Raw genomic sequence first — 24,718 nt, forward strand, 5'->3', positions numbered from 1 at the left:
TCACTCCGTTTTCATGAGGAGGAAATGGAGACTCAGAGAGGTAACAGGCCTTGGGCTCCTTGTGCCTCCATTTCCCAAAGCCTGTTTGCTGGTCAGTCTTTCAGCTCAGGCAGGTTCTGCCCATAGTTCACCAGACCATTCATCCACTTGTCAAGGTTAAGGCCCAAGGTCAGGGTGGAGGCTCCCTAGGCCACCCACTCACGTCCTGCCCTGGGGAGAAGCATGGCCCCATTTCCTCCAATTTAGCCCCATTGCATAGGCCCAGAGAGGAGTCTCAGAGCAAGGCTAGCAACAGGCTGGGGGCTGCATCCCCTCCCATTAGGGGTCCCTTTGCTCAGGTTGGGACCTGGGAGGGCATGTCTGGAGGACTCAGAAACCTACATGCCTAGAAACGTACGCAAATGGACACATACGTACCCACCAGTATACATATATGTATATACATACAGGCGCAGAGATACATATAGTCAGACAGATCTATATGCATGGACTCACACAGGCACATAGACCCCCACCCTCATGCGTGAACACACCTGGGCACAGGGATCCATACATGAATACACACAGGCACAAACAGACATTTGTGTGTACATAGACACACCCTGGGTCATTGCCTACCAGGTCACACCTCTTGCTCATGGTGAGTTTCCTTCCTAGCCTTTTTGCTCCAGAGCCCAGTTAGGGGCAGGGCCTGGTGAGGCAGGGAGGCAGAAGACTGGGGGTTGGGGGCTGGGAATGTTCATGCCCACAGGCAAATCAGACAAACCAAGGCCAGAAACTGCCACAGCAACCAGGCCAGGCAGTGTTCTCCTTTAACACTGAGCCAGGTGCTGTACTGGATGTTGGAGACCCAGCATGTTCAGGATACACGAGGTCCCTGCCCTCCAGGAACTTTGGGTCCACCCTGTCATTCTGAGTGCTTCCAAGGCTATAATGGAAATAAGGTGAGTGGGAGGAGCCTCTCCGAGGATACAAGTTTGCACTGGGGAAGGGAGCATCACACAGAGGGCAAAGCATATGCAAAGACCCTGAGGCAGCAATGGGCTGAGAGGCCAAGGCTCAGAGAAGGTGAAAGGTTAGAGGGGCGTCAGTGGAAGAAGGGTGCTTGGCCTCCCCCATCTGGCTGAGAAATTGGCTCCATCCTGAGTGTGGCGGGAGCCACGGAGGGGTTGTGTGAAGGGGCTGTCAGCCAGGCCCAGATGTCCCAAGAGTCCTTAGGAAGTGCTGGATAGGTTGTTCCCTCCTTCCTCCCTCATATCCCATCTCCAGCCAGCCTTTAGGGAGGCCCATTGAGCATTGACAATAACAAAACAGTATTAAATAGTTAACAATTACCAGCTGGGATTCCTGCCTTAACAATTGGGAAGGGGAGGGCGGCTAAGGAGGAAACTGGGGGGGACTACAGTCAACCACCCTCACCTCAGGACCCACAGCAGACCCTGGCAGATGCAGAGTAAAAATGCAGGCGGCTGCCCAGGAGCAGGAGGCCAGGGTTCTACCAGGTGAATAAAAAGTCTATGGCCTGGTCACACCTTGCTGAGCCTCAGTTTCCCGTCTGTAAAGCCAGTTAGTCGGACTCCGAACTTTTAGATTCCTCAGTGAAAAGTATCAGGATCAAAGCGCTTCCAGCAACTTCTGGCAGCTCTTCTTTCCCGTCCCTCGTCTTTCTGGGGCAAACACACGACCGGAGATTTGGGGGTAAAGGTGAGACAGAAGCAGATCTGGCCAAATCGCCCAGGGAGCCACCGGGAACAGCTCCCTAAGGCCTTCTGCCCCCAGCCCGTACAGAGCCAGGATAAAGGTGCGCTAACGAAGGCACTTGTAGGCGTAGTGGAGCGGGAGGTGCCAGGGAGTTATTTATCCATCCGGGCCCCATCCCCCGCGGGTCCCCGGAGGCCGGCACCGCCCCCGCCCCCGCCCAGCCGGGGCCCCACGCGCGGATGCGGGGCGGGGCTTGGGGGCGGGCAGGCGGCTGGAGGCCATGCTCATCACGCCACCCGGGACGTGCCTTGGCGGGAGGCAGCGCTGGGGGCATTGGTCGTACACTGCGCTCCCGGGGCGGGGTAACCGGGTCCGGGCGCGGGACCCGCCCCCATGACGTCAACCCACAAGGCCTTGCGCTGTTGTGCGGTTTACCGCGCGTCACCGGGGCAACGGCAGCCAGGGGGGGCGTCAGCGGCTTGGCCCCGCCCCACCATGCAAATGAGCGACGTCACCCACGCCCAATGGCGAGCGGGGGCAGTGAGCTCATCGCGCTGGGCCGAGGCTATAAGAGCGCGCGCGAAGTGCGCGGCGCAGAAGCCGCCGCCAGCGGAGGGCCGGGCGCAGCGGCCTCGGCCGGGGCGGGCGCAGGGCCGAGCGGACGGGGGGGCGCAGGCCCCCCGGGCGGCCGCGGCCACTCCCCCCTCCCCTCCCCGGGCCGGCGCGGCGGGGGAGGCGGAGGATGGAAACACCCTTCTACGGCGATGAGGCGCTGAGCGGCCTGGGCGGCGGCGTCAGTAGCAGTGGCGGCGGTGGTAGCTTCGCGTCCCCGGGTCGCCTGTTCCCCGGGGCGCCCCCGACGGCAGCGACTGGCAGCATGATGAAGAAAGACGCGCTGACGCTGAGCCTGAGCGAGCAGGTGGCGGCGGCGCTCAAGCCCGCGGCCGCGCCGCCCCCGGCCCCCCTGCGCACCGACGGCGCCCCAGGCGCGGCGCCCCCCGACGGCCTGCTCGCCTCGCCCGACCTGGGGCTGCTCAAGCTCGCCTCGCCCGAGCTCGAGCGCCTAATCATCCAGTCCAACGGGCTGGTCACCACCACGCCGACGAGCACTCAGTTCCTCTACCCCAAGGTGGCGGCCAGCGAGGAGCAGGAGTTTGCCGAGGGCTTCGTCAAGGCCCTGGAGGACTTGCACAAGCAGAACCAGCTGGGCACGGGCGCGGCCTCTGCTGCCGCGGCCGCCGGGGGACCCTCGAGCACGGCTGCGGGCGCCGCGCCTCCTGGCGAACTGGCCCCGGCGGCAGCCACGCCCGAGGCGCCCGTCTACGCGAACCTGAGCAGCTACGCGGGCGGCACTGGGGGTTCGGGGGGTGCTGCGACGGTCGCCTTCGCCGCCGAGCCTGTGCCCTTCCCTCCACCGCCGCCCCCAGGCGCGCTGGGACCGCCCCGCCTGACCGCGCTCAAGGATGAGCCGCAGACGGTGCCCGACGTGCCAAGCTTCGGCGAGAGCCCGCCGTTGTCGCCCATCGACATGGACACGCAGGAGCGCATTAAGGCGGAGCGCAAGCGGCTGCGCAACCGCATCGCTGCCTCTAAGTGCCGCAAGCGCAAGCTGGAGCGCATCTCGCGCCTCGAGGAGAAAGTGAAGACGCTCAAGAGCCAGAACACGGAGCTGGCGTCCACAGCGAGCCTGCTGCGCGAGCAGGTGGCGCAGCTCAAGCAGAAGGTCCTCAGCCACGTCAACAGCGGCTGCCAGCTGCTGCCCCAGCACCAGGTGTCCGCGTACTGAGCCCGCGCGCGGGGCGCATGCGCGGCCCCCTCCCCGGGAGGCGGGCTCGTGTGTGGGGGGGCGTGGGCGCCCCCGGACTCGGAGAGGGCGCGGCCCCGGGAACACCCCCCCTCACCCCGAGGGTGCCAGGATTCCGAGAGGGCGCGGTCCCTGAGGACCCCCCGAGGGTGCCCAGGACTCGGAGAGGGCGCCTCAGACTCGACAAGCTGGACCCCCTGCTCCCGGGGGCAAGCGCATGACCCCCCCGCCCTCGCGCTGCCTCTGTTCCCCGAGCGCGGCCACCCAGTGTTGCACAAACCCGCGCGCCCCGGCCGCCCCTTTGTACACACCGCCGCCGTAGGGGGCTCCGAGGGGGCGCAGCCTCAAACCCTGCCTTTCCTTTTACTTTTTTTTTTTTTTGCTTTTGGAAGAGAGAAGAAACAGAGTGTTCGATTCTGCCCTATTTATGTTTCTACTTGGGAACAAACGTTGGTTGTGTGTGTGTGTTTTTTCTTGTGTTGGTTTTTTAAAGAAATGGGAAGAAGAAAAAAAAAAAAAACTCCCTTCCCTTTCCTCGCTCTTGCTTCCCCCCCCCCCCTTCCGTCCTTCCTACATCCCTCCTCCCGCCCTTTTTGTTCTGTTGTTTTGTTTTGCTACGAGTCCACATTCCTGTTTGTAATCCTTGGTTTGCCCGGTTTTCTGTTTTCAGTAAAGTCTCGTTAACGCCAGCTCGGCTCTCTGCCTCCTTCTTCCCCCGCCGGGGCCTGATGGGCTGGGCAGGGCCTGGCTCGCACGCTCCCCTCCCCCCTCCCTCGCCTCCTTCCCCCTCCTCCCTCCGCCTCTGTTCGGAGGAGGAGAGCCGGCGTGCGGGAGGGGCCTTGCACAGCTGGCGCTCAACGAGCGCCATCTAGGCGCTCCTGGGCTTGGGGCCGACTGATGTCCAGGTTAGGTGAGGGATATTGGGATCTCCAACCAGCGTTTGGAACTAGCGAGCCCACGGGTGTCCCCTTCAGGAAAGAGAGACTACAAGATGGAAAGAGGACAGCCCAGTCCCAGGCAGGTAGGAAAAGGCAAAAACTTGAACCTCTGGGCCTCTCTTACCCTGTCTGCAAAATGGGCGGAACAGTTGTAAGCTTGCCCCATAAAGTTGGAGGATCAGCAGTTTGTTCACAGAGCAGTGCTTGGCTTACAGTTGGTGCTCAGTGTAAGCTTTGATTATTGTCTGGTGGATGGGGGTTGCTGAGTCTCGGGACCAGAAGGAAAGTGGCCCAAGTGGGATCTGACTTGGGCAGTCTGCCTCCAGGACTGGTGGTGTAGCTACGTTCCGTGGGACCTTCCTCTTAGGGCACGGACTTGGAGTCAGGATTTTCCAAGTACTCCCTGAAGACCTCTCCCTTCCCAACATCCTAGTCTCCCATTTTGAGGAAACTCATGTTCAGAGAGGTTGAGTGATCTGAGGTTGCACAGCCTGCAATTTTTAGGAGTTTTCAGGGACATTTATACCTTAAGCTTCAAACCTCCAGAGCCTTGACGGTCGCACTGCCTTCATCCCCTGCCTACCCTGACCCTTGCTGTTGTGTGGGCAAAAGACCCTGGGCCTTGGGCTTTCTGCCTCACTTGGGGCCTGGAGGGACCTAGGCATTGGTGGTCAAGGACACAGGGCAAGTCGAGCTGGTGGACATGTGCTGAGCACCAGCTGTATACCCAGCCCTGCTAGGGGAGGCGGGTGAATCGTTCCTGTTTTACAGATGGGGGAACAGAGGTGCAAAGAAGGACCAGCACGTGCCCACTATCCCTCTGCCATTGACAGGGTGGGGCCTCACCACCTGTTTCCTCTTCTGATCACCCTGACTGCCTACTTTTCAAGGCTTCAAGAGCTGCTTTGGGATTTGGTTTTTAACCACGTGATCTCACCTTGCACCGCCCTCAGGCAGACGTTCAGGAGGGCGCCCAGCAGTGAGAGGCTGAAGCTGAGGTGGGGGTGTCTTGACACAGAGGAGACCAAGAACCACATTTTGGGAGCAGAGCTTCACTCTTCAGGAGGCTGAGTCTCAACTTGGGTGCCAGTTGGCCACTGTGTAACCTCAACCAAGTCCTCTCCCCCTGCCCCGTCTACCTTCTATGCTATGAAATGGGTAGGTTCATGTCCAGGTAACATCTCCCATATCTGTTTGGTGGATGAATAATAATGACACTCAAGGGCTCCCCGTGCACCCCCAACCTATAGAGAAGGGGAGGCCCAGGAGGTTGGGAGATCTGCATGTTGACCCCTGAACTCTTTTACTCATTATCCTGATGCAGTTGTGTTGGGGGGGGGCGCGGTTTCCCCACACCAACCAGCTCAATTTTCTAGACACCACCCAGGTGTCCTACAGTTCAGTTCTGACACTACCTGAAGTGAGCATAGACCCTACAGGCGAGGGGCTTAGTCCCACAACACCATCCCCACTTAAATGCCATTTGGAAGTCTCAGGTTGCCACCTGGACTTCTGAACAGCAAGCCCTAAACCAAGGGTTTCCCCACCCCCCACCCCAGTTTCCATAATTTGCTAAAACAGCTCACAGAGCCTAGGAAAGTGCTTTATTTACTATTACTGGTTTATTTATTTACTTTGAAGATTTTATTTGAGACAGGGAGACAGAGCACGAGTGATGGGGAGGGGCAGAGGCAGAGGGAGAAGCAGACTGCCCTCTGAGCAGATTGCGCCATGCGGGATTTGATCCCAGGACCTCGGGATCATGACCCGAGCCGAAGGCAGATGCTTAACCGACTGAGCCACCCAGGCGCCTGTATTACTGGTTTATTATAAAGGCTTCAACTCAGGAACAGCCAGGTGGGGGAGATGCACAGTGGAAGGGACGTTGAACTTCCATGCCCTGTCTGAGTGCGCCACCCTCCCAGTCTGTCCATGTTTTCACCAACTAAGAAGCTCTCGGACCCCCACTGGTTTCATTCCACCGGCGTGATTGGTTAAATCATTGGCCTTTGGTGATTAGTTCAATCTCCAGCGCCTCTCCTCTCCCAGGAGGTCTGGGAGGTGCAGCTGAAACCTCCAACTGTCTACTCTCTCCATCTTTCTGGGGACCAGCCCCCATCCTGAAGCTATCTGCTGGTCCCCAGCCACCACTCATCTTATTAGCATAAGATACTTATCGGGGTGCCTGGGTGGCATGCTCGGTTAGGTGTCCAACTGGGTTTCGGCTCAGGTTGTGATCTCAGGGTAGTGAGATCGAGCCCCATGTTGGGCTCTGCGCTCAGCTCGGTGTTCGCTTTAGATTCTCTCCCCTCTCCCTCTGCCCCTCCCACTTGTACTCTCGCAGGCACTCCCTCTCAAATCAATCTTTTTTTTTTTTTTTTTTAAAGACACTTATCACTCCCAGAGATTTTGAGAGTTTTAGGAGCTGAGTGCCGGGGACCAGGGACAAAGACCAAATATATCTTATTGTATCCCACTCCTGCTAAATGACAGAGCAGGGGCTAGAACCCTGGACTCTTGCCTGCCTCCCAGGAGCCTTGGGCCTAAGTGGAGGCCCTATGTGTTCACTAGCACGTGACATGGGGCTTTTTGGAAACCACAGATCTGACTCCCTACTTGAACCCTTTATGGAAAAAAGTCCTTGAGTGCATCTGGCCCTGGAAAGATCAATGTCGCTCCAGGCACCTCCCTACCCAAACTCTACTTCCTTCCCTTTTGGCCTCAGGGCCTTTGCATGGCTACAAGCCAGATAACACTTCTTCCCTCAGCTACCCAGCTGACCTTCGCTCAAACTCAGCTGCGGTTGTCCTCCTGATCCCCAACAACCTCCAGGCTGGGCTAGGGCCTTCTTGGGTTCCCACAGTGCTGTGTACTTCCACCATTATTGCCCTGACCACCCTGGATTTGTGTTGAGCTCACGGAGGGCATGGATGAGAGCTGTCCTGGTCATTGTTGAGACCAAGGACATAAGTCCTGTCCAACTGTCATGTCTCTGGTTCTGCCCAAAGCTACACCCACAGCATGGAGAAGATGAGGGGCTAACTGCCGAGTAAGGCTGGGTATCCCTGCTTGCCTCTTGCTTTCGTGCCTCCCAGTGGCTCCCCAGGGAAGTGAGGCTGCCGGGCCAGGCTGTGTGGCTTTGGCAGGACCCTGCTGAGCTGAGGCCAAGATGTGTGTCAGCCCCAGCCTGGCCAGCAGTGACTCATACCAGGCATCAGCCTAGCCCCAGGAGGTGGATGGGGACGGTGGCCTCACTTTCCCCTTCATGACTATGGCTCAGAGTCAATACCCACTGTTCCCAGTCCCATATGGGGATCCCAAGGAACCTTGGGCCCAGCTCCACCTAAGGAGCCCCCATCCTCAGAGCCAGACAGATACCCGCCTGGCCTTTTAGGATGTGAATCAGGGTACAAGAGATGTGCCTCCTTTGCTCTGGACCCTCTCGTGGCTCCTGCGGGGCCTTCTTGATAAAACCCAAACTTTTTTTTTTTTTAAGATTTTATTTATTTGAAGACAGAGACAGCGAGAGAGGGAACAAAAGCAGGGGGAGTGGGAGAGGGAGAAGCAGGCTTCCTGCTGAGCAGGGAACCCGACGTGGGGCTCGATCCCAGGACCCTGGGATCATGACCCGAGCCGAAGGCAGATGCTTAACCGACTGAGCCACCCAGGCACCCCAAACCCAAACTCTCACACTCCTCTCTGAGGTCCCACCTATTCGGCACTCCACCTCCTGACCCTCTTCTCCTTGCCTCCAACCACATCAGCCTCCGCATTTCCTAATCATGCCCAACTTCTTCTCACTTTGGGACCTTTGCCTGTGCTGTGGCCTCTGCCTGGGAGCCCTTCCCCCAGCTCTCCTCCTCCTCCTCCTTCTCCTGCGGGACTCAGCCCATCCACCCCCCTCTTTGATTCCTTCCTATCCATTTCACACACTCAAATTATTTGAGTTGTGTGTGTCCCCAGGCCCAGATCAGGTCTCACTACAAAGTTAAGTGTTCAGGGGCGCCTGGGTGGCTCAGTCGTTAAGCGTCTGCCTTCGGCTCAGGTCATGATCCCAGGGTTCCGGGATCGAGCCCCACATTGGGCTCCCTGCTCGGTGGGAAGCCTGCTTCTCCCTCTCACACTCCCCCTGCTTGTGTTCCCTCTCTCACTGTGTTTCTCTCTGTCAAATAAATAAATAAAATCTTTAGAAAAAACAAAAAAACCAAAAAAACCAAAACAAAACAAAAAAACAAAGTTAAGTGTTCAGAGGCACCCGGCGGGCTCAGTCGGTAGAGCACGTGACTCTGGATCTCGGGGGTCTAAGTTTGAGCCCCACGTTGGGTGTAGAGATTACTTAAAAGTAAAATCTTTAAAAGAACAAAGGGAGGCGTTCAACAAATGCCCAAGGTATGTGAGACTGAGTCTGCCTTGAGACACATGTAGGGGAAGAATTTGGGGCCCCTTCTCTGCTCAGAGCCCTAATTTTCTGTTCAGTACAGGCAGGCAATATGTAGCAACCACCATGAGCCTCAGCCCTGAGCTAGGTCCTCCCCCCGACATGGGGTTGGCCTTCTAGAACCCCCTTCCTCCAGGAGCTGATGGGGATTGGCTGGAACTTGGCTGTGAGTCACAAAGCCATTGTGGGACCAGGGCCCCAAAGCTGGCCATTCGGGCTGGTGGGTTCAGCTTCAGGAGCAGGTGAGTGGATCTGGTGGAGGGTTTGGTGGGGGGTACACGGAGACTGGGTTGTTCTCCCCTGGCCCTCATCATCCTCAGAGGCTCCTTGGGCCCTCCAGGCCACTTCAAGAAGTGGGTCAGCTTCTCAGCCCCTCAGAGCAGGGGCATTTGGGGCCCCCCAAAAACCTGATGGTGGGTTTGTCTGTCTGGGGTCCCAGCCTGGAGAATCGATCATGTTTCCTTGGGAGGCTGGGAAAATGGTGTTAGCTTGTGTGACAAGGAAACTGAGACTCAGAGGGGTTTACTCAAAATTGCCAAGCCAGCCACTTGGCTTACATGTCTGGGGGCCCCTATTCCTTTTTCCTGTCCCCTGTAATCACTTTCCTCTCAACTCTGTTGTCTGTTTGTTCACTCATTCTGGATGAGTTTGTTGAAAGGGCTGAACCATGTGGTTGGTGAAACTGCAGACTCTGGGATAGGCCAGTTCAGATCCTGAAGCTGTTCTCTCTAAGTTCTGAAGCTTAGGTGATACTCATCCATCCATCCATCCATCCATCCATCCATCCGCTCATCTATCCATCCATCCACTCATCCATCCATCCATCCACTCATCCATCTATCTATCCATCCACTCATCCATCCATCCATCCACTCCATCCACTCATCCATCTATCCATCCATCCATCCATCCATCCATGCATAAACATCTATTGAGCACCTATTGTGTGTACTGTTCTAGGCATTGGGGATTCAACAGCAAACAAAAGAGACGGACATCTCTACCCATGGGCAGTTCATAGTTCAGTGAGGGAGGTAAATCAGAAATAACTTAAAGAAGTAAGAAATATGGTATGTTGGCTTCTCTGGGCCTCAGGTTCCTCCTCTGTGAAATGGGGACAATGACTCTGCCCACCTCCAGGAGAACCAGTCTCAGGCCCATTTGTTGTTATGATCCAGTTCACACTGATGCTTGTTCTGAATGAACCCAGCCCATTTTAGGGTTGGGGTGAAGACTGGGCAGGGGCAGGACATTCAGGCCATCACATAGGTGAAGCTAGAATTCTTACCGTGAAAGGAGGCAACACATGGGTCTTTGAAAATGAATCTATTTTGATCATCTTTGTCTTAAAGTTTTTAGTCTATTATCCTGTCAGTTACTGATATGGTTGAATTTAAGTCTTCCGTCAATGGGCATTTGGATGGTTTCTGGTTTGGGTGAATGTGAACACTTGTACCTCTTGAATGTAAATATCAGGGTGGAATCGACAAGTTGCCTTCAAGACACTAACAATTTCCCCAGTTGGTCATAATGTGTCCATCTTTTCAATTTTAACCATTTTTGTGGATCTGGACACCATTACCACTGTATGAATATTCTGTTTAATTTAAGCCACCTCCTGTGGATAAGCATTTGAGTTGTTTTCAGTGTTTTTTTTTTAACATTTTATTTATTTATTTGACAGAGAGACACAGCGAGAGAGGGAACACAAGTAGGGGGAGTGGGAGAGGGGGAAGCAGGCTTCCCTGCTGAGCAGGAGCCTGATGCAGGGCTTGATCCCAGGACCCTGGGATCATGACCTGAGCTGAAGGCAGACACTTAACCGACTGAGCCACCCAGGTGCCCCGAGTTGTTTTCAGTTTTTACTCTTCATAAACAATACAGTGATGGGGCGCCTGGGTGGCTCAGTCGTTAAGCGTCTGCCTTCGGCTTGGGTCATGATCCCGGGGTCCTGGGATCGAGCCCCACATCGGACTCCCTGCTCAGCGGGGAGCCTGCTTCTCCCTCTCCCACTCCCCCTGCTTGTGTTCCCTCTCTCGCTGTCTCTCTCTCTCTGTCAAATAAATAAATAAAATCTTAAAACAAAAAACAAAAAACAAAAAACAATACAGTGATGAACATCTTTGAACATCCTCCTTTTTGCACTTTTAACTGACCCCTTAGCAATCACCTTTTTGGTTATTTCTAGTTGTTTTGCTTTTACATAGAAAAGAACACTAGTATAAACTTCTTTGTACATTCATCTTTGTGGACTTAAAAGTTTTTGGTTTTTGTTTTGAGATGTTAGGGTTCTTTGTTTTTGTTTTTGTTTCTCTTTTAACATCTCTTCTCACATTTGTCTTGAGGACAGAGCCAGCCCAGGGCAGTGTTGCTGCATGTTGCATGGGATGAAGGACTGAATGAAGGCTGCTTCCTCTTGCAAGCTGGCCTCTGAGATTGCACCTTCTCCTCCTGCTCCTCCTCCAACTCTATGGCCCTCCAAGGTATGAAGATGTCTGGGAAGGGAATCGGCTGTTTCAGCCAGAAAGAGGGTGGGGTGGGCTTCTGCCCAACAAGCGTGTTATGCTCCAGGTGACATATCAGGGCTGCTTGGCAGTATCCCCGTTCCCACTGAACCAAGGTGCTTCTGGAAACCACAGTCACCCCCTCATTCTTCTACCCACCCATCTGCCAGTGATCTACCCATCATCTATCAGTCATCCATCATCTATGCCACTGATCCATCTAGCCGTTCATCAGTCTACCTCTTATTCATTGATCTCTTCACCAATTCCTTCGGCTCTCTCCATTCACGCACTCCTTTATCTACTCAGATCTCATCCCTCCTCTACTCGCTCGTCTGTCCATCCATCCATTCCTCCCTCCTTTACCCCTCCCTCCTATGCATCCATCCACTCATTCATTCATGTACCCACTCATCCATCCATCCGTCCATCCACCCATGTATCCATTTCCTTATTTATTGATCTGTTCATCAATTCATTCATCAACTTCATTTACCTACTTATTCTTCCACACAACCCGTTATCCATCTTTCCAACCCATCCACCATTCACTTATCCAGATTTAACCATTCAGTATCTAGTCACTCATCCATCTATCTACCCAACTTCCAATCCACTCAGCCACTCATTTATGAAGCTAGCCACCCACCGAACAGCCCGGAACCAGGCCCTATGACTGAGATGGGGACACAGAAATGACGCAGAGCTGGTTCCTGCCCTCTAGGAATTCACAGTAAATAGAGAGAGGCAAATAATAACAACACACATACGCACACACACAGAGACAAATAGGAAATTTCCAAAACAGTGTGATCAGTGCGATTCAGAGTGTGCTCCAGATATAAAGGAAATTGGAGCAAGAAGATGGTTGGCATGCAGCTGAGAATGTGCATTATTGCCAGTGTTGAAGTGACCACAGGATCATGAGGGAGACGTAGGTAGCAGAGGCCATCGGGGCAGGTGGCTGGGAGAGGGAGGGCCTGCAAAGGAGAGGAGGAAGATTGCAAGGTGTCAGGAACGAGAAGCTGTAGGTCCCGGAGGGCTCGCTCCAGCCAGGAGACCTCTTGTCTGTATGATCCCACTCTGTCTACCTCCCTGTCACCCTCCACAGGCAGCGCTGACCCGCCCAGGAACCAAGACAATGCAGGAAGCAACACAGTTACAGTTGTCACCCGATGGGCAGAGCCTCTACCAGCCCCAGTCTGTCTCCAGTCTCCAAGACAAAGCAGGGACACTGAGTCCACAGCCTCAGCACAAGCCACTGGCGTCCAGGGAGACCCTTCTGCAGCAGTATGACAAGGACAAGATGGTGCCTCGTCACATCCCACGCCTGCGGGCTGTGGTCGAGAGCCAGGCCTTCAAGAACGTCCTGGTGGATGAGATGGACATGATGCTCTCCCGTGCAGCCACCCTCATCCAAGCCAACTGGAGGGGCTACCGGCTCCGGCAAAAGCTGATCTCCCAGATGATGGCAGCAAAGGCCATCCAGGAGGCCTGGCGACGCTTCAACACCAGGCGTCTCCTCCGGTCTGGCAAGTTGGTGGAAAAAAAAGTGAGCATGGAGGAGGGCGACATCCCTTACCATGCCCCCCAGCAGGTGCGGTTCCAGCATCCAAAAGAGAGCAAACCCCCTGTGGCCCCGCCTGTCATGGTGAGCAAAGAGACCCAGTTCCCCTCCTCCAACACCCTGGCTGCCTGCACCCACCAGCTGGCCTTCCTGCAGGCCCAGCTTGCTCCACCTTGCACCACTGGGGACCCTGGCATCACCTTCCTGCCACACCAGACCGTTGCCATGAGACTTCCATGTCCGGCAAGTCTAGATGCAAAGTGCCACCCATGCCTGCTGACAAGAACTGTCAGAAATCCCTGCCTTGTCCACGTTGAAGGGGACACGGTGAAGACCAAGCAAGTAATTACCAGAGCCAGCAAGGCAGGAGCCCCAGGGCCACTCCCATGTGGAAGGTATGCCCAGGCAGTTCACGGATCACTCAAGACCCAGGCCCAGACCCACGTGGAAACAGAGGTCCTAAAAGCCCCACTCCAGACAGGCCCACCCCAGATGTATCCAGTGGCCGCAATGCCCAAGACCCCACCCCAGCCATGCCTCGTGCCCACAGTAACACTAGCCAAGACCCCACCCCAGGTATACCCAGTGGCCAGGATGACCAGGACCCTAACCCAGATGTACCCAGCGGCTGCCATGACCAAGACCCCACCCCAGACGTACCCTGCGGTCGCGATTACCAAGACTCCACTCCAGTCATGCCTGGCAGCCATGATGAACAAGACCCCACCCCAGCCATGCTCAGCGCCCACGGTAACAATAACCAAGGCCCCACCCCAGACGTACCAGGTAGGCCCAGTGGCCAGGAGCCCACCCCAGACATGCCCGGTGGCTGCAATGACCAAGACTTCACCCCAGGCATCCCAGCCAGCCGCCATGAGCAAGACCCCACTTCAGTCATGCCTGGCGGCCCTGGTGAATAAGACCCCACCGCAGCCATGCCCAGCAGCCCCGATGTCCAAGACCCCAACCCAGATGCGACCAACAGCCTCAATGACCAACACTTCTCCCCAGACACGACCGGCAGCCATCATGGCCAAGATCTCGCCGCAGATATGCCTTTTGGCCTCGATGATTAAGCCCCAAACTCAGACACGGCCTGTGGCCACAATGACCAAGGCTCCACCCCAAACGTGCCCAGTGCCCGCCATGACCAAGACTCCAACCCAGATGCGCCCGGTAGCCCCGATGACCAAGACCCCGCTGCAGACGTGTCCAGCAGCTGCCATGGCCAAGACTCCATCTCAGACGCTCCCCGGGGCCTCAGTGACCAAGACCCCTCCCCAGACGCGTCTGGCAGCCATGGTCACCAAAACCCCAGCCCAATTTCGCTCAATGGCCGCCATTCTCAGGACCCTATGCCTGCCACCTTCAGCAGGTGGAAATCTGAAGTCTTCACCTCCGGTAGCTGTGGCAGCTGGAATTCCCAACGCCTCATCCCACACGAGTCTGAACGGACCGAAGGCCAAGGCTGTGGTGAACACAAAGCAGACAGCAGGGATGGTCAGGGTCTCTTCTCACTCATACTTGGCTGAGGGAAAGATCAAATACTTTAACTCACCGCATCTGGGAGCTGGGGCCCCCAAGGCTCCAGCCAAGCCTCCTTTGGAAGCTGAAAAAATGAAGGTCTTCTCCCAGAAGGAGGTGAAAACAGAAACAGTGTCTAGTACCAGTGTGGCCATTGAAACGCCCCGGGCTTCACCCTGGGTGAAAATGGCTGAGGACAGGAACAAGTCCTCATTACAGACACATCTGAGGGCAGATGTGAAGGTTCAGTCCCAGGTGTATGCGCCCGGAGAAACAGCCGTGGTCCTGCCCCGGGCCCAGCTGGCCACATGTCCGGCCAAGGCCATGCCCCAGACACATCTGGATACATGTCTGGCCAAGGCCCTGCCCCAAGAACGGCTGGCCACCTGTTCGACCACAGCCTCGTCCCAGGGACAGCTGCTTGCCGAACTGACTGCGGTTCTGCCCCAGGCCCATCTGGGCACATGTCTGTCTAAGACCCTGCCCCAGGCACATCCGCACGCCAGGCTGACCACAACTCAGGCTCAGACCCATCTGGGCACGTGTCTGTCCAAGGCCCTGTCCCAGGCACATCCACCTGCCAAGCTGACCAAGGCCCCGTCCTTCGCACATCTGGGCACGTGTCTGACCAAGGCACAGTCCCAAGCGCATCTGGCCACAGGGGTGATAAAGGTCCAGTCTCAAGCACATCAGTCCATCGGGCTGACCAAGGTGCAGTCCCAGGCCCAGCTGGTCCCAGAAACCGCCAAGTGCCTCCACACGGCCCACCAAGCTGCTGAGCTCAGCGGCAAGACCCAGTCGCAGCCACTCCTGGCCGGGTTCAAGGCCTCCACCCAGCCCTGCCAGCACGTTGGTGCCCTTGGCACTCCACCCCGAGCCAAGCCAGAGGACAGACTGACTCAGATCCAACCCCACAGTTATGTGCAGGGCAAAGGCACCCCGGGCCCACGCCAGGGGGCCTCCGAGACCCGGAGCATGCTGGTGCCTCTGCTGGCCTCTGCCGGACACCCCACATGTAACATTGAATCCTGGGGTGACAGTGGGGCTACCCGGGCCCAGTCACCGATGCCCAGCCCGGCCACACCCTGCCCGGAAGAGCTGACTGCCTCCCAGCTCGCCTCCCTGGGCACTGAGCTGGCTGCCGAACTGGGCTCCCAGGAGGACCTCCGTGCCCTACTGGTAAAAGCCCTCTCCCAGGGCCAAGTGAAGGCAGCCCTGAACCAGGCCCTGTCCAAGAGAGTCCTGGGCTCCACAATGGCCAAGGCCCTGCCCCAGGGCATGCTGGGCACAGCGCTGATGAAAATGCTATCCTGGGGCGAGCTGGGCCTTGCGCTGTCCCGCACCCTGTCCCCCGGCGAGTTGCGGGCAGAACTTACCAAGGCCAAGCAGGGTAAACTGGCGGACGTGCTCAGCAAGGCCCTGACAGAGGAGGAGTGGGCCGCTCTGAGCCAGGCCCTGTGTCAGGGGGAGCTGGGCGCTGTCCTGAGCCAGTCTTTGTCTCAGGCGGCCCTGAGGACTGGCGTTGTCCTCCCCAAGGCCTCCTCGAAAACAGCAGGAAACAGGATGACTGTGATCCCAGCCCCGGTGGAGGTGGACCACAGGGGGATCCCATCGACTGCATGGGGGCCCGCCCTAGGCCCCGTGAGACCACAGCCCAGCAAGGTTAGGGTTCCCCAGGACGGGGCCTGGGAGGGCTTCTCCACAGGCTGGCCTGCCAGGTTCTTGGAAGAGATGGGGGATGGGGCCATGCTCGGGGGGTCACCCTGCTTTCCGGTGGTCTCTATGGGTGCTTCCCTGGCTAGTAGAGTGATCACTGCCATTCATCAGTATCCCCTGATCGCTGCCCTGGACCCCAGTCTATCATGGGAGATGGAGTCCAGCAGGGGCTCCTCCTCAGACCTATATCTGAGCCCTGAGGTCAGTGAGGAAAACGTGTGCCTGCCCCCAGGGGCCAGTGAATTGGCATCAGATCTCAACCCCGTGGAGAGTGACACGGACCCCAGTTTGCCCAAGCCACCCCACCTGCAGCTGCCCCCCAGCCTGTGGCAGCCGCTCATTGCCAATGGTGTGGGCCCAAGCACCAGCCAGCAATCGGTGGTGGCTGGTGGCAGAGCCCCGAGCTCCCATAAGCCACATGCGGTCAGCAGGGTGGCCCCACGTCTGTGGGCGTCGTCGGGGGAGGGCCGGGTGGCCTCGGGTATGCTCCCCCGCACTGCGGGTGCTGGGAGGGCTCTGCACTCCCACCAGAGTACTGCTGCCTATGGGGCATCTGTTTGTTGCTGTCAGCCCTCCGGGGTCAACAAGGTGCCCTCCAGCAGGTACCGACCCTCAGCCACCAAAGTTCCACGACAGCCACCCGTGGTCCGTGAGGAGACCATGCAGAAAACTCAGTCCCCAAATCACAAACAGGCCTCCGTGAACACTAGGGAGAGGATCAATAAGGCGACCCCAGGTCCACTGAGGGCTGCCACTGTGAGCAAAATGTCCCTAACCCAACCCCAGAACCCCAAGGCTGGTGACATAACCCTAGGTCTCTTGCCTGGCTCCATGGCTCCTGGTCCTCGCTGGGCACTCAAGACTCAGGCAGATCCCAGTGTGTTCCCAGCCTCCCCAGGCAGGAGGTTTGCACGCACCCTTTCCCGTACAGCCGTCCCCAGGCAGGAGAGGAATCAAAACCAGGGCACCATTTCCAGTGCGCGCTGCCCACCAGAGCGAGTGACTGGCCATATACTCAATGAACTGGCGGCCAGTTTGCCCCAGGGTCCAGACAATGACATGGCTGGAAGCCTCTCCCAAGGCTCCATAGACTATGGTCCAAATGTGAGTAACTCCCAGAGCTCACTGCCTAGTTGCGGCTCACTCAGCCTCTCCACCATGTCTGTGGCCAGTCTAACTGCTGTCGAACTGGTGGAGCAGGAGTCCTGGGAGGCCTGCTTGGATGGGGATATCCATCTAGATACCCTCCTCTCTGGAGAGGCTGTGGGGAGGCCCCAGAGGCCTAGAGACAGGGAAGAAACCAAGAAAGCGGGCTGGGGACATATGACTCCAAACCTCTACGAACAGCCCTCTGCAGGCTCAGAGCTGATCCCCATTCTGCACCACAGCTCAGTGTCCGGCCGCATGACCTTGAGTGTCCACTGGAGCTCAGATGATCAGGATGAGAGGGATATGACCTCAGGCCAAAGCTCCATGGACCTGAGGGAAAGATTGTCCCAGAAATCCTACAGGACAGGACTGACCAGAAGTCTGTCTTTGGATAATGTGGTCCCTACCACATATCAGCAGCCATCCGCGGCCACTAGGCTGACCTCAAGCCTATCCCAGTCACCGGTGGTCAGTAAGATGGCCCCAAACCCAGGCCAGCCATTTATGGTCAGTAAGGTCACCTGTAGCACATCTGAATTATCGATGGCTACTAAGGTCATCCCCAGCCTAACTGAGCCACCTAGGCCTAGTAAGGTGAACCTGAGCCTAGACCAGAAATCTTGGGCTAGTGGGATGACCCCCAGCCTGGCCCAGCCATCGACGACTGGTCGGGGAGCCACAAACATAGTCCAGCCATTTGTGACTGGAGAGGTGGCCCCCAGCCTAGCCCAGGCAACTATGACCAGTGGGGTGGCCCTGAGTCTAGCCCAGCCATCTGTGACCAGTGGGGTAGCCCCCAGCCTAGCCCAGCCATCTGTGACTGGTGGGGTGGCCCCCAGCCTAGGCCAGGTATCTATGACCAGTGGGGTGGCCCCCAGCCTAGCTCCACCATCTATGACTAGTGGGGTGGCCCCCAGCCTAGCCCAGGCATCAATGGCCAGTGCGGTGGCCCCCAGCCTAGCCCGGCCATCTGTGACCGGTGGGGTGGCCCCCAGCCTATCCCAGGCATCTATGACCAGTGGGGTAGCCCCCAGCCTAGCCCAGCCATCTGTGACCAGTGGGGTGACCCCCAGCCTAGCCCAGCCATCTATGATCGGTGGGGTGACCCCCAGCCTATCTCAGGCATCTGTTACTGGTGACGTGGCCCCCAGCCGAGCCCAGCCATCTGTGATCAGTGGGGTGGCCCCCAGCCTATCTCAGGCATCTGTGACCGGTGGGGTAGCCCCCAGCCTAGCCCAGGCAACTATGACCAGTGGGGTGGTCCCCAGCCTAGCCCAGGTATCTATGACCAGTGGGGTGGCCCCCAGCCTAGCCCAGCCATCTGTGACTGGTGGGGTGGCCCCCAGCCTAGGCCAGGTATCTATGACCAGTGGGGTGGCCCCCAGCCTAGCTCCACCATCTATGACTAGTGGGGTGGCCCCCAGCCTAGCCCAGGCATCAATGACTGGTGCGGTGGCCCCCAGCCTAGCCCAGGCAACTATGACCAGTGGGGTGGTCCCCAGCCTAGCCCAGACATCTATGACCAGTGGGGTGGCCCCCAGCCTAGCCCAGCCACCTGTGACCGGTGGGGTGGCCCCCAGCCTATCCCAGGCATCTATGACCAGTGGAGTGGCCCTGAGTCTAGCCCAGCCATCTGTGACCAGTGGGGTAGCCCCCAGCCTAGCCCAGCCATCTGTGACTGGTGGGGTGGCCCCCAGCCTAGGCCAGGTATCTATGACCAGTGGGGTGGCCCCCAGCCTAGCTCCACCATCTATGACTAGTGGGGTGGCCCCCAGCCTAGCCCAGGCATCAATGACCGGTGCGGTGGCCCCCAGCCTAGCCCAGGCAACTATGACCAGTGGGGTGGTTCCCAGCCTAGCCCAGACATCTATGACCAGTGGGGTGGCCCCCAGCCTATCCCAGGCATCTATGACCAGTGGAGTGGCCCTGAGTCTAGCCCAGCCATCTGTGACCAGTGGGGTAGCCCCCAGCCTAGCCCAGCCATCTGTGACTGGTGGGGTGGCCCCCAGCCTAGGCCAGGTATCTAAGACCAGTGGGGTGGCCCCCAGCCTAGCTCCACCATCTATGACTAGTGGGGTGGTCCCCAGCCTAGCCCAGGCATCAATGACCAGTGCGGTGGCCCCCAGCCTAGCCCGGCCATCTGTGACCGGTGGGGTGGCCCCCAGCCTATCCCAGGCATCTATGACCAGTGGGGTAGCCCCCAGCCTAGCCCAGCCATCTATGATTGGTGGGATGACCCCCAGCCTATCTCAGGCATCTGTGACTGGTGACATGGCCCCCAGCCGAGCCCAGCCATCTGTGATCAGTGGGGTGGCCCCCAGCCTATCTCAGGCATCTGTGACCGGTGGGGTGGCCCCCAGCCTAGCTCAGGCATCTATGACCAGTGGGGTGGCCCCCAACCTAGCCCGGCCTTCTGTGGCCAGTGGCATGGCCCCCAGCCTAGCCCGGCCATCTGTGACCAGTGGGGTGGCCCCCAGCCTAGCCCGGCCTTCTGTGGCCAGTGGCATGGCCCCCAGCCTAGCCCGGCCATCTGTGACCAGTGGGGTAGCCCCCAGCCTAGCCCAGGCATCTATGACCAGTGGTGTGGCCCCCAGCCTAGCCCAGCAATCTGTGGCCAGTGGCGTGGCCCCCAGCCTAGCCCAGCCATCTGTGACCGCTGGGGTAGTCCCCAGCCTAGCCCGGCCATCTGTGACCGGTGGGGTGGCCCCCAGCCTAGCCCGGCCATCTGTGACCGGTGGGGTGGCCCCCAGCCTAGCCCGGCCATCTGTGACCGGTGGGGTGGCCCCCAGCCTAGCCCGGCCATCTGTGACCGGTGGGGTGGCCCCCAGCCTAGCCCGGCCATCTGTGACCGGTGGGGTGGCCCCCAGCCTAGCCCGGTCATCTGTGACCGGTGGGGTGGCCCCCAGCCTAGCCCGGCCATCTGTGACCGTTGGGGTGGCCCCCAGCCTAGCCCGGCCATCTATGACCAGTGGGGAGGCCCCCAGCCTATCTCAGGCATCTGTGACCGTTGGGGTGGCCCCCAGCCTAGCCCGGCCATCTATGACCAGTGGGGAGGCCCCCAGCCTAACCCAGCCATCTGTGACCGTTGGGGTGGCCCCCAGCCTAGCCCGGCCATCTGTGACCAGTGGGGAGGCCCCCAGCCTAGCTAAGCCATCTATAACTAAGCTGTCTATGAGGAGTGGAGTAACCCCCAGCTTAGCTAAGCCATCTGTGACCAGTGCGATAGCTCCCAGCTTAGCTAAGCCATGTATGACTGATGGGGTGGCTCCCGTCATAGCCCAGCCATCAGTGGCCTGTGTGGTGGCCCCCAGCGTGGTCCAGCCATCAGTGGCCTGTGTGGTGGCCCCCAGCCTGGTCCAGCCATCAGTGGCCTGTGTGGTGGTCTCTAACCTAGCCCGGCCACCTGTGACCGGTGGGGTGGCCCCCAGCCTGGCCCACTCATTTGTGGCCAACAGGGGGCCCCTCAGCCTCTTCCAGCCATCTGTGATCGGTGGTACCAGTTGTCCAGCTGGCCAGTCGGGCTGGGTCCCTACAGTGGGTTCAAATCTACCACCAAGAGCGAATGCCGTGGCCCCTAGTCTGCATCACCCATCATTTGTGACTGAAGTCCCCTGGAGCACATCATATTCCTCTGCCATGAGCAGCCCGGGCCAAGATCTGAGCCAGTCACCTGTGGCCGCTGGGATGGCCCCCTGTCAAGATTCTGTAATGGTTGGTGGGGTGACCTCAAACGCCCAGGTCCCTGAGTTCAGCGAGGTGTCCCTGGCGTTTCATCAGCCGCTCGGTGTTGGTGGGGGACGCCCAAGCATCACTGAACATTCTGAGGTCACTCTCTCAGCCCCAAATCTTTACCAGGCATCCGGTGTTAGTGGAGAGGACTCTTGTCTAGACCAGGGAACCAGCGTATGTGCTGGGGCTCTGTTCCGGGGCGCTGTGGCTGCTGGTATGTTCCCAAATACGTCTCGGGGGACCCTGGCCGCTGGTATGTTCCTAAGTATGTCTCCAGGGCCTGTATCTCCGGGTATGACAGGGAGTGTGTGCCAGAGAAGTGTGACAACTGGTCTGGGCCCAAACCAGTTTCAGATGGCCAGTGGCGTGACTCCCATTGCATCCCCAGCCCCTGTGGCAGGTGCCCCTTTGATTCACAAGCAAGCCTCAGAGGGCCCTGGTTTTTCTCGGGCTTCAGTGCCCAACAGACTGGGTACGAGTCCATTCAGGTTTTCTCAGGCCAACGCAGGCGCCAGCATGCCTCAGGTCAATGTTGATCTCCCAGTATCTTTGAACCACCAGCATCCTTCGGTGTCCACAATCACGGCACCCGGTTATGAGCAAGCAAATGCTTTCAGCCAGGAGCCCGTGATGGACACAGCTAGTGGCCTGGTGCCAGGTTCTGTAGCCAGTAGGATGACCACAGCCCTGGCCCGAGGTACCGTGGCCAGTGGTGTGGCCCCCCGCCTTCCCCCAGGGTCTGTGATCAGGGGCGTGGGGCAGAGCCTGTCTCCAGGGTCCGTGATCAGTGCTGTGCCTCCCCACCTTCCGCCCGGTTACGTGGTTGGTGGTGTGGCTCAAACCCTTCCTGAAGGGTCTGTGATCTGTGGTATCAGCCATAGCCTTCCCCCAGGATCCGTGATCAGCGGCATGGGCCAGGGTCTTCCTCCAGATCCCATGGCCAGTGCTGTGGCCCAGAACTTTCCTCCAGGTCCTGTGGCTAGTGGGGTACCCCCCAGTCTGATGGCGACATCTGGGGCTGGTGGGAAGAGACAAAGCTTCATAAGACCCTCAGTGAGTTTCACTTCCCCAAGCCTGATCCCAGGTTCAGTGTCAAGTGGGATGGGCCCAGGTGTGTCTCCTGGGTCTGTGGCCTCTAGTGTGGTTCCAGCCATAGATCCTGGGGGACTGAATCAGGGCCTGATTCTAGGGTCCACGGATAACGCAGCTGGCCTGCCATCCACAGTGGGGAATGTGGCCCAGAGCCTCCCCCAGGGGTCCATGCTGATCGGGATCTCTCCCCGTCCTTACCATGGAGCCCTGCCTGGGGAAGGGTCTACAGCCCCCTTCCAGGCATCCCATGCCACTGGCCTGGCTCACCTGCAACCCCAGGCCTTGGAATCTAGCGGCACAACCAGGAGAGTACTCCAAGTGCCCACGGTCCTACAAAGAGCCTCCCAGCTGAGCCACGCTCTTGAGATGATGCCATTTGAGGCCACAGATGGCCAGGCCAGGATGAAACCAGAGGACCTGAGCAAGGCTGTGTCCCAGGTGTCCGCATCCAGTGCGGAGTCCATGGTCCTTGACGCAACCCCGTGGATGTCCCATAATCCCCTGTCAACTGACCACAGCCACGAACTCCTTCCCGATGGTCAAAGGCCGTTGTTGGAAATGATTCCTAGCCAGACCAAGTCTCTGGCCAGTGGCATGACTCCTGTCCCGCCCCAGTCCCTGAATTTTGCCAAGCACTGCGTGGCTGGTGGCACCACTCCAACTCTGCAGCAGAGGTCAGCAACCAGTTGGGAGGCCCCCAGCTCCCACTTTGTGACTGCTAGCAGGGTTCCCAGTGTGCACATGGAGCCTGTCAAGGTTACTGGGGCCCCCTTGACTCGACAGGCATCAGTGGCTCACGTGGTGCCCCAGAGCCCCTCGGTGACTCACAGGGTGCCCCAGGGCCATGCCCACAAGATGGGAGCTTCTCCCATGGTCTCAGGGTCACCCAAGCTGGTCCATAGCAGTACTATGGCATCCAGTGTGTACCCAGGGTCTTTAGCTGGGGTGGGGACCCCAAGCACTTCCCAGAGGCCAGGGACCACCCACAAGACCTCACATATGTTGTACCCGCCCACGGCTGGGGGGATAGCATCTGGTGGGTTCCAGGTAGAAGCGGTCCCCAGGGCACACAAGAAGCCAGAGTCTGGGGACCTGACTCGGAGCAACCACAAATTTCTTGGCTCTAGAAAATCCTACAGGTTCATGCATGGTTGTCTTGTCTCAGACATGCTAGACGGTAATGTAGCCAGGGTTGTGCCCTTGCCTGAAGTGCAGGAGCACGCCTCCGGGTCCTCACAGGAGAGTCCCGAACACTCCAAGAGTGCGCCACCAGCCGTGATACCCATCATCCACACCACCGAGGTGGCACACAACACGACCGTCCCTAAGCTGCCCCTGGGGTTTCGGAGGGTGTCTTTGGGCTATGAGTCTTCACCTGATGGTTCCCGGAGGCCCCTTTTTACCCCGGAGTCGATGCAGGGGTCCCGGGATTTCCATAGCGCCGTGGCTCCTGCAGGCAGTCACAGGGCGTCCCTGACTCCCACTGTACTCCAGGGCCCTGTGGACGCCGGCATAGCTGGTGGCCAAGCATGGAACTCGGCCGTCCCCGGTGGAGCCGTCGGGCCCGTGAGCAGCGCCGGAGCCCCCGGTGGCGCCTGGGATCAGGCCAGGGCTCCTGTGCCCTGGGACACTGCGGGTAGAGAGGCAGCGGAGGATCCCAGACAGTCGGGGGAGCTGGTGACGTCGATGCAGGCTGTGGAGAAGATAATCATCCGTGCCGTGGTCACCATCCAGGCGTGTGCCCGCGGCTACCTGGTGCGCCGAACCATTAAGGTGTGGCACCAGTGGGCCGTCATCATCCAGGCCGCCTGGCGCGGCTACCGTGTGCGGCGGAACTTGGTCCGGCTCTCTCAAGCTGCCACCACCATCCAGGCCACATGGCGAGGCTTCTGCACCCGCCGGAACCAAACCCAGGCAGCATTGCTCCCAGGCGCGTGGACCAAGACGGACAGCAGGACCAAGTCCGCGTCAGACCACCACTGCTTCCAGTCCTGCCAGCCGCACCTCTGCCCCCTCTGCCAGTCCCTGAGCCCCAGGCCGGGGAGCCCACCCAGCGTGGTGATGCTCGTGGGGTCCAGCCCCCGCACGTGCCACATGTGTGGCCACACCCTGCCCACTCGGGTGGTGCACGGCATGGGCCGGGGCTCCAGGGTCCAGGCTGGCGTGCCGTGGGCCTGCGGCACCCTGATGGCCTCCCGGAGCCCCCAGCAGTCCCATCGCCAGCATAAGGCAGCCACGGCCATCCAGTCGGCCTGGAGGGGCTTCACGGTGCGCCGCTGGCTGAGGCAACAGCAGATGGCTGCCAGGATGCTCCATGCCACCCGGCGCAGCCACCACACCCGGGCCTCCCTCACTACGGATGCGCTCTTGGGACCAGCAGGGTGGGACAACTCGCAGCACATGCAGTGGCCAGGCGTCTAGGACGTTGGCTGACTGGTGGTGGTGGGGGGGGTGCATCAGGGGAGGGGCAGTGTGGCTCTCTGGGTCTAACGAATAAAGCCCTCCACAGCCTGAGTCTTGGTCCGCCTGTGCTCATGGGGGTGTCTTGGGCCTGGT

General features: G+C 58.7%; 2 protein-coding genes across 2 annotated transcripts; both read left to right on the forward strand.

The window, feature by feature from the left end:
- The first annotated feature begins 2,286 nt into the window (after positions 1-2,286).
- On the forward strand, positions 2,287-4,194 carry JUND (JunD proto-oncogene, AP-1 transcription factor subunit). The gene has a single exon (XM_045862709.3). The coding sequence runs from the start codon at positions 2,444-2,446 to the stop codon at positions 3,485-3,487; it is 1,044 nt and encodes a 347-aa protein (XP_045718665.1). The 5' UTR covers positions 2,287-2,443; the 3' UTR covers positions 3,488-4,194.
- Positions 4,195-4,351: 157 nt separating this feature from the next.
- IQCN (IQ motif containing N) lies at positions 4,352-24,718 on the forward strand. Its single transcript, XM_064597745.1, is given in 4 exon segments — positions 4,352-5,601; positions 11,232-11,364; positions 12,497-12,585; positions 12,587-24,718. Coding segments are annotated over 3 exon segments (12,099 nt in total). The 5' UTR covers positions 4,352-5,601; positions 11,232-11,351; the 3' UTR covers positions 24,584-24,718.

This window comes from Mirounga angustirostris, unplaced genomic scaffold (genome assembly GCF_029215605.1).
Source record: "Mirounga angustirostris isolate CCGP_5_RB_7025 unplaced genomic scaffold, mMirAng1.0.hap1 SCAF_1, whole genome shotgun sequence".
NCBI classification, from domain to species: Eukaryota; Metazoa; Chordata; class Mammalia; order Carnivora; family Phocidae; genus Mirounga; species Mirounga angustirostris.

Excerpts from the sequence above, each read along its gene's own strand:
- JUND (XM_045862709.3), top strand. The coding sequence starts at position 2,444 with ATGGAAACACCCTTCTACGGCGATGAGGCGCTGAGCGGCCTGGGCGGC.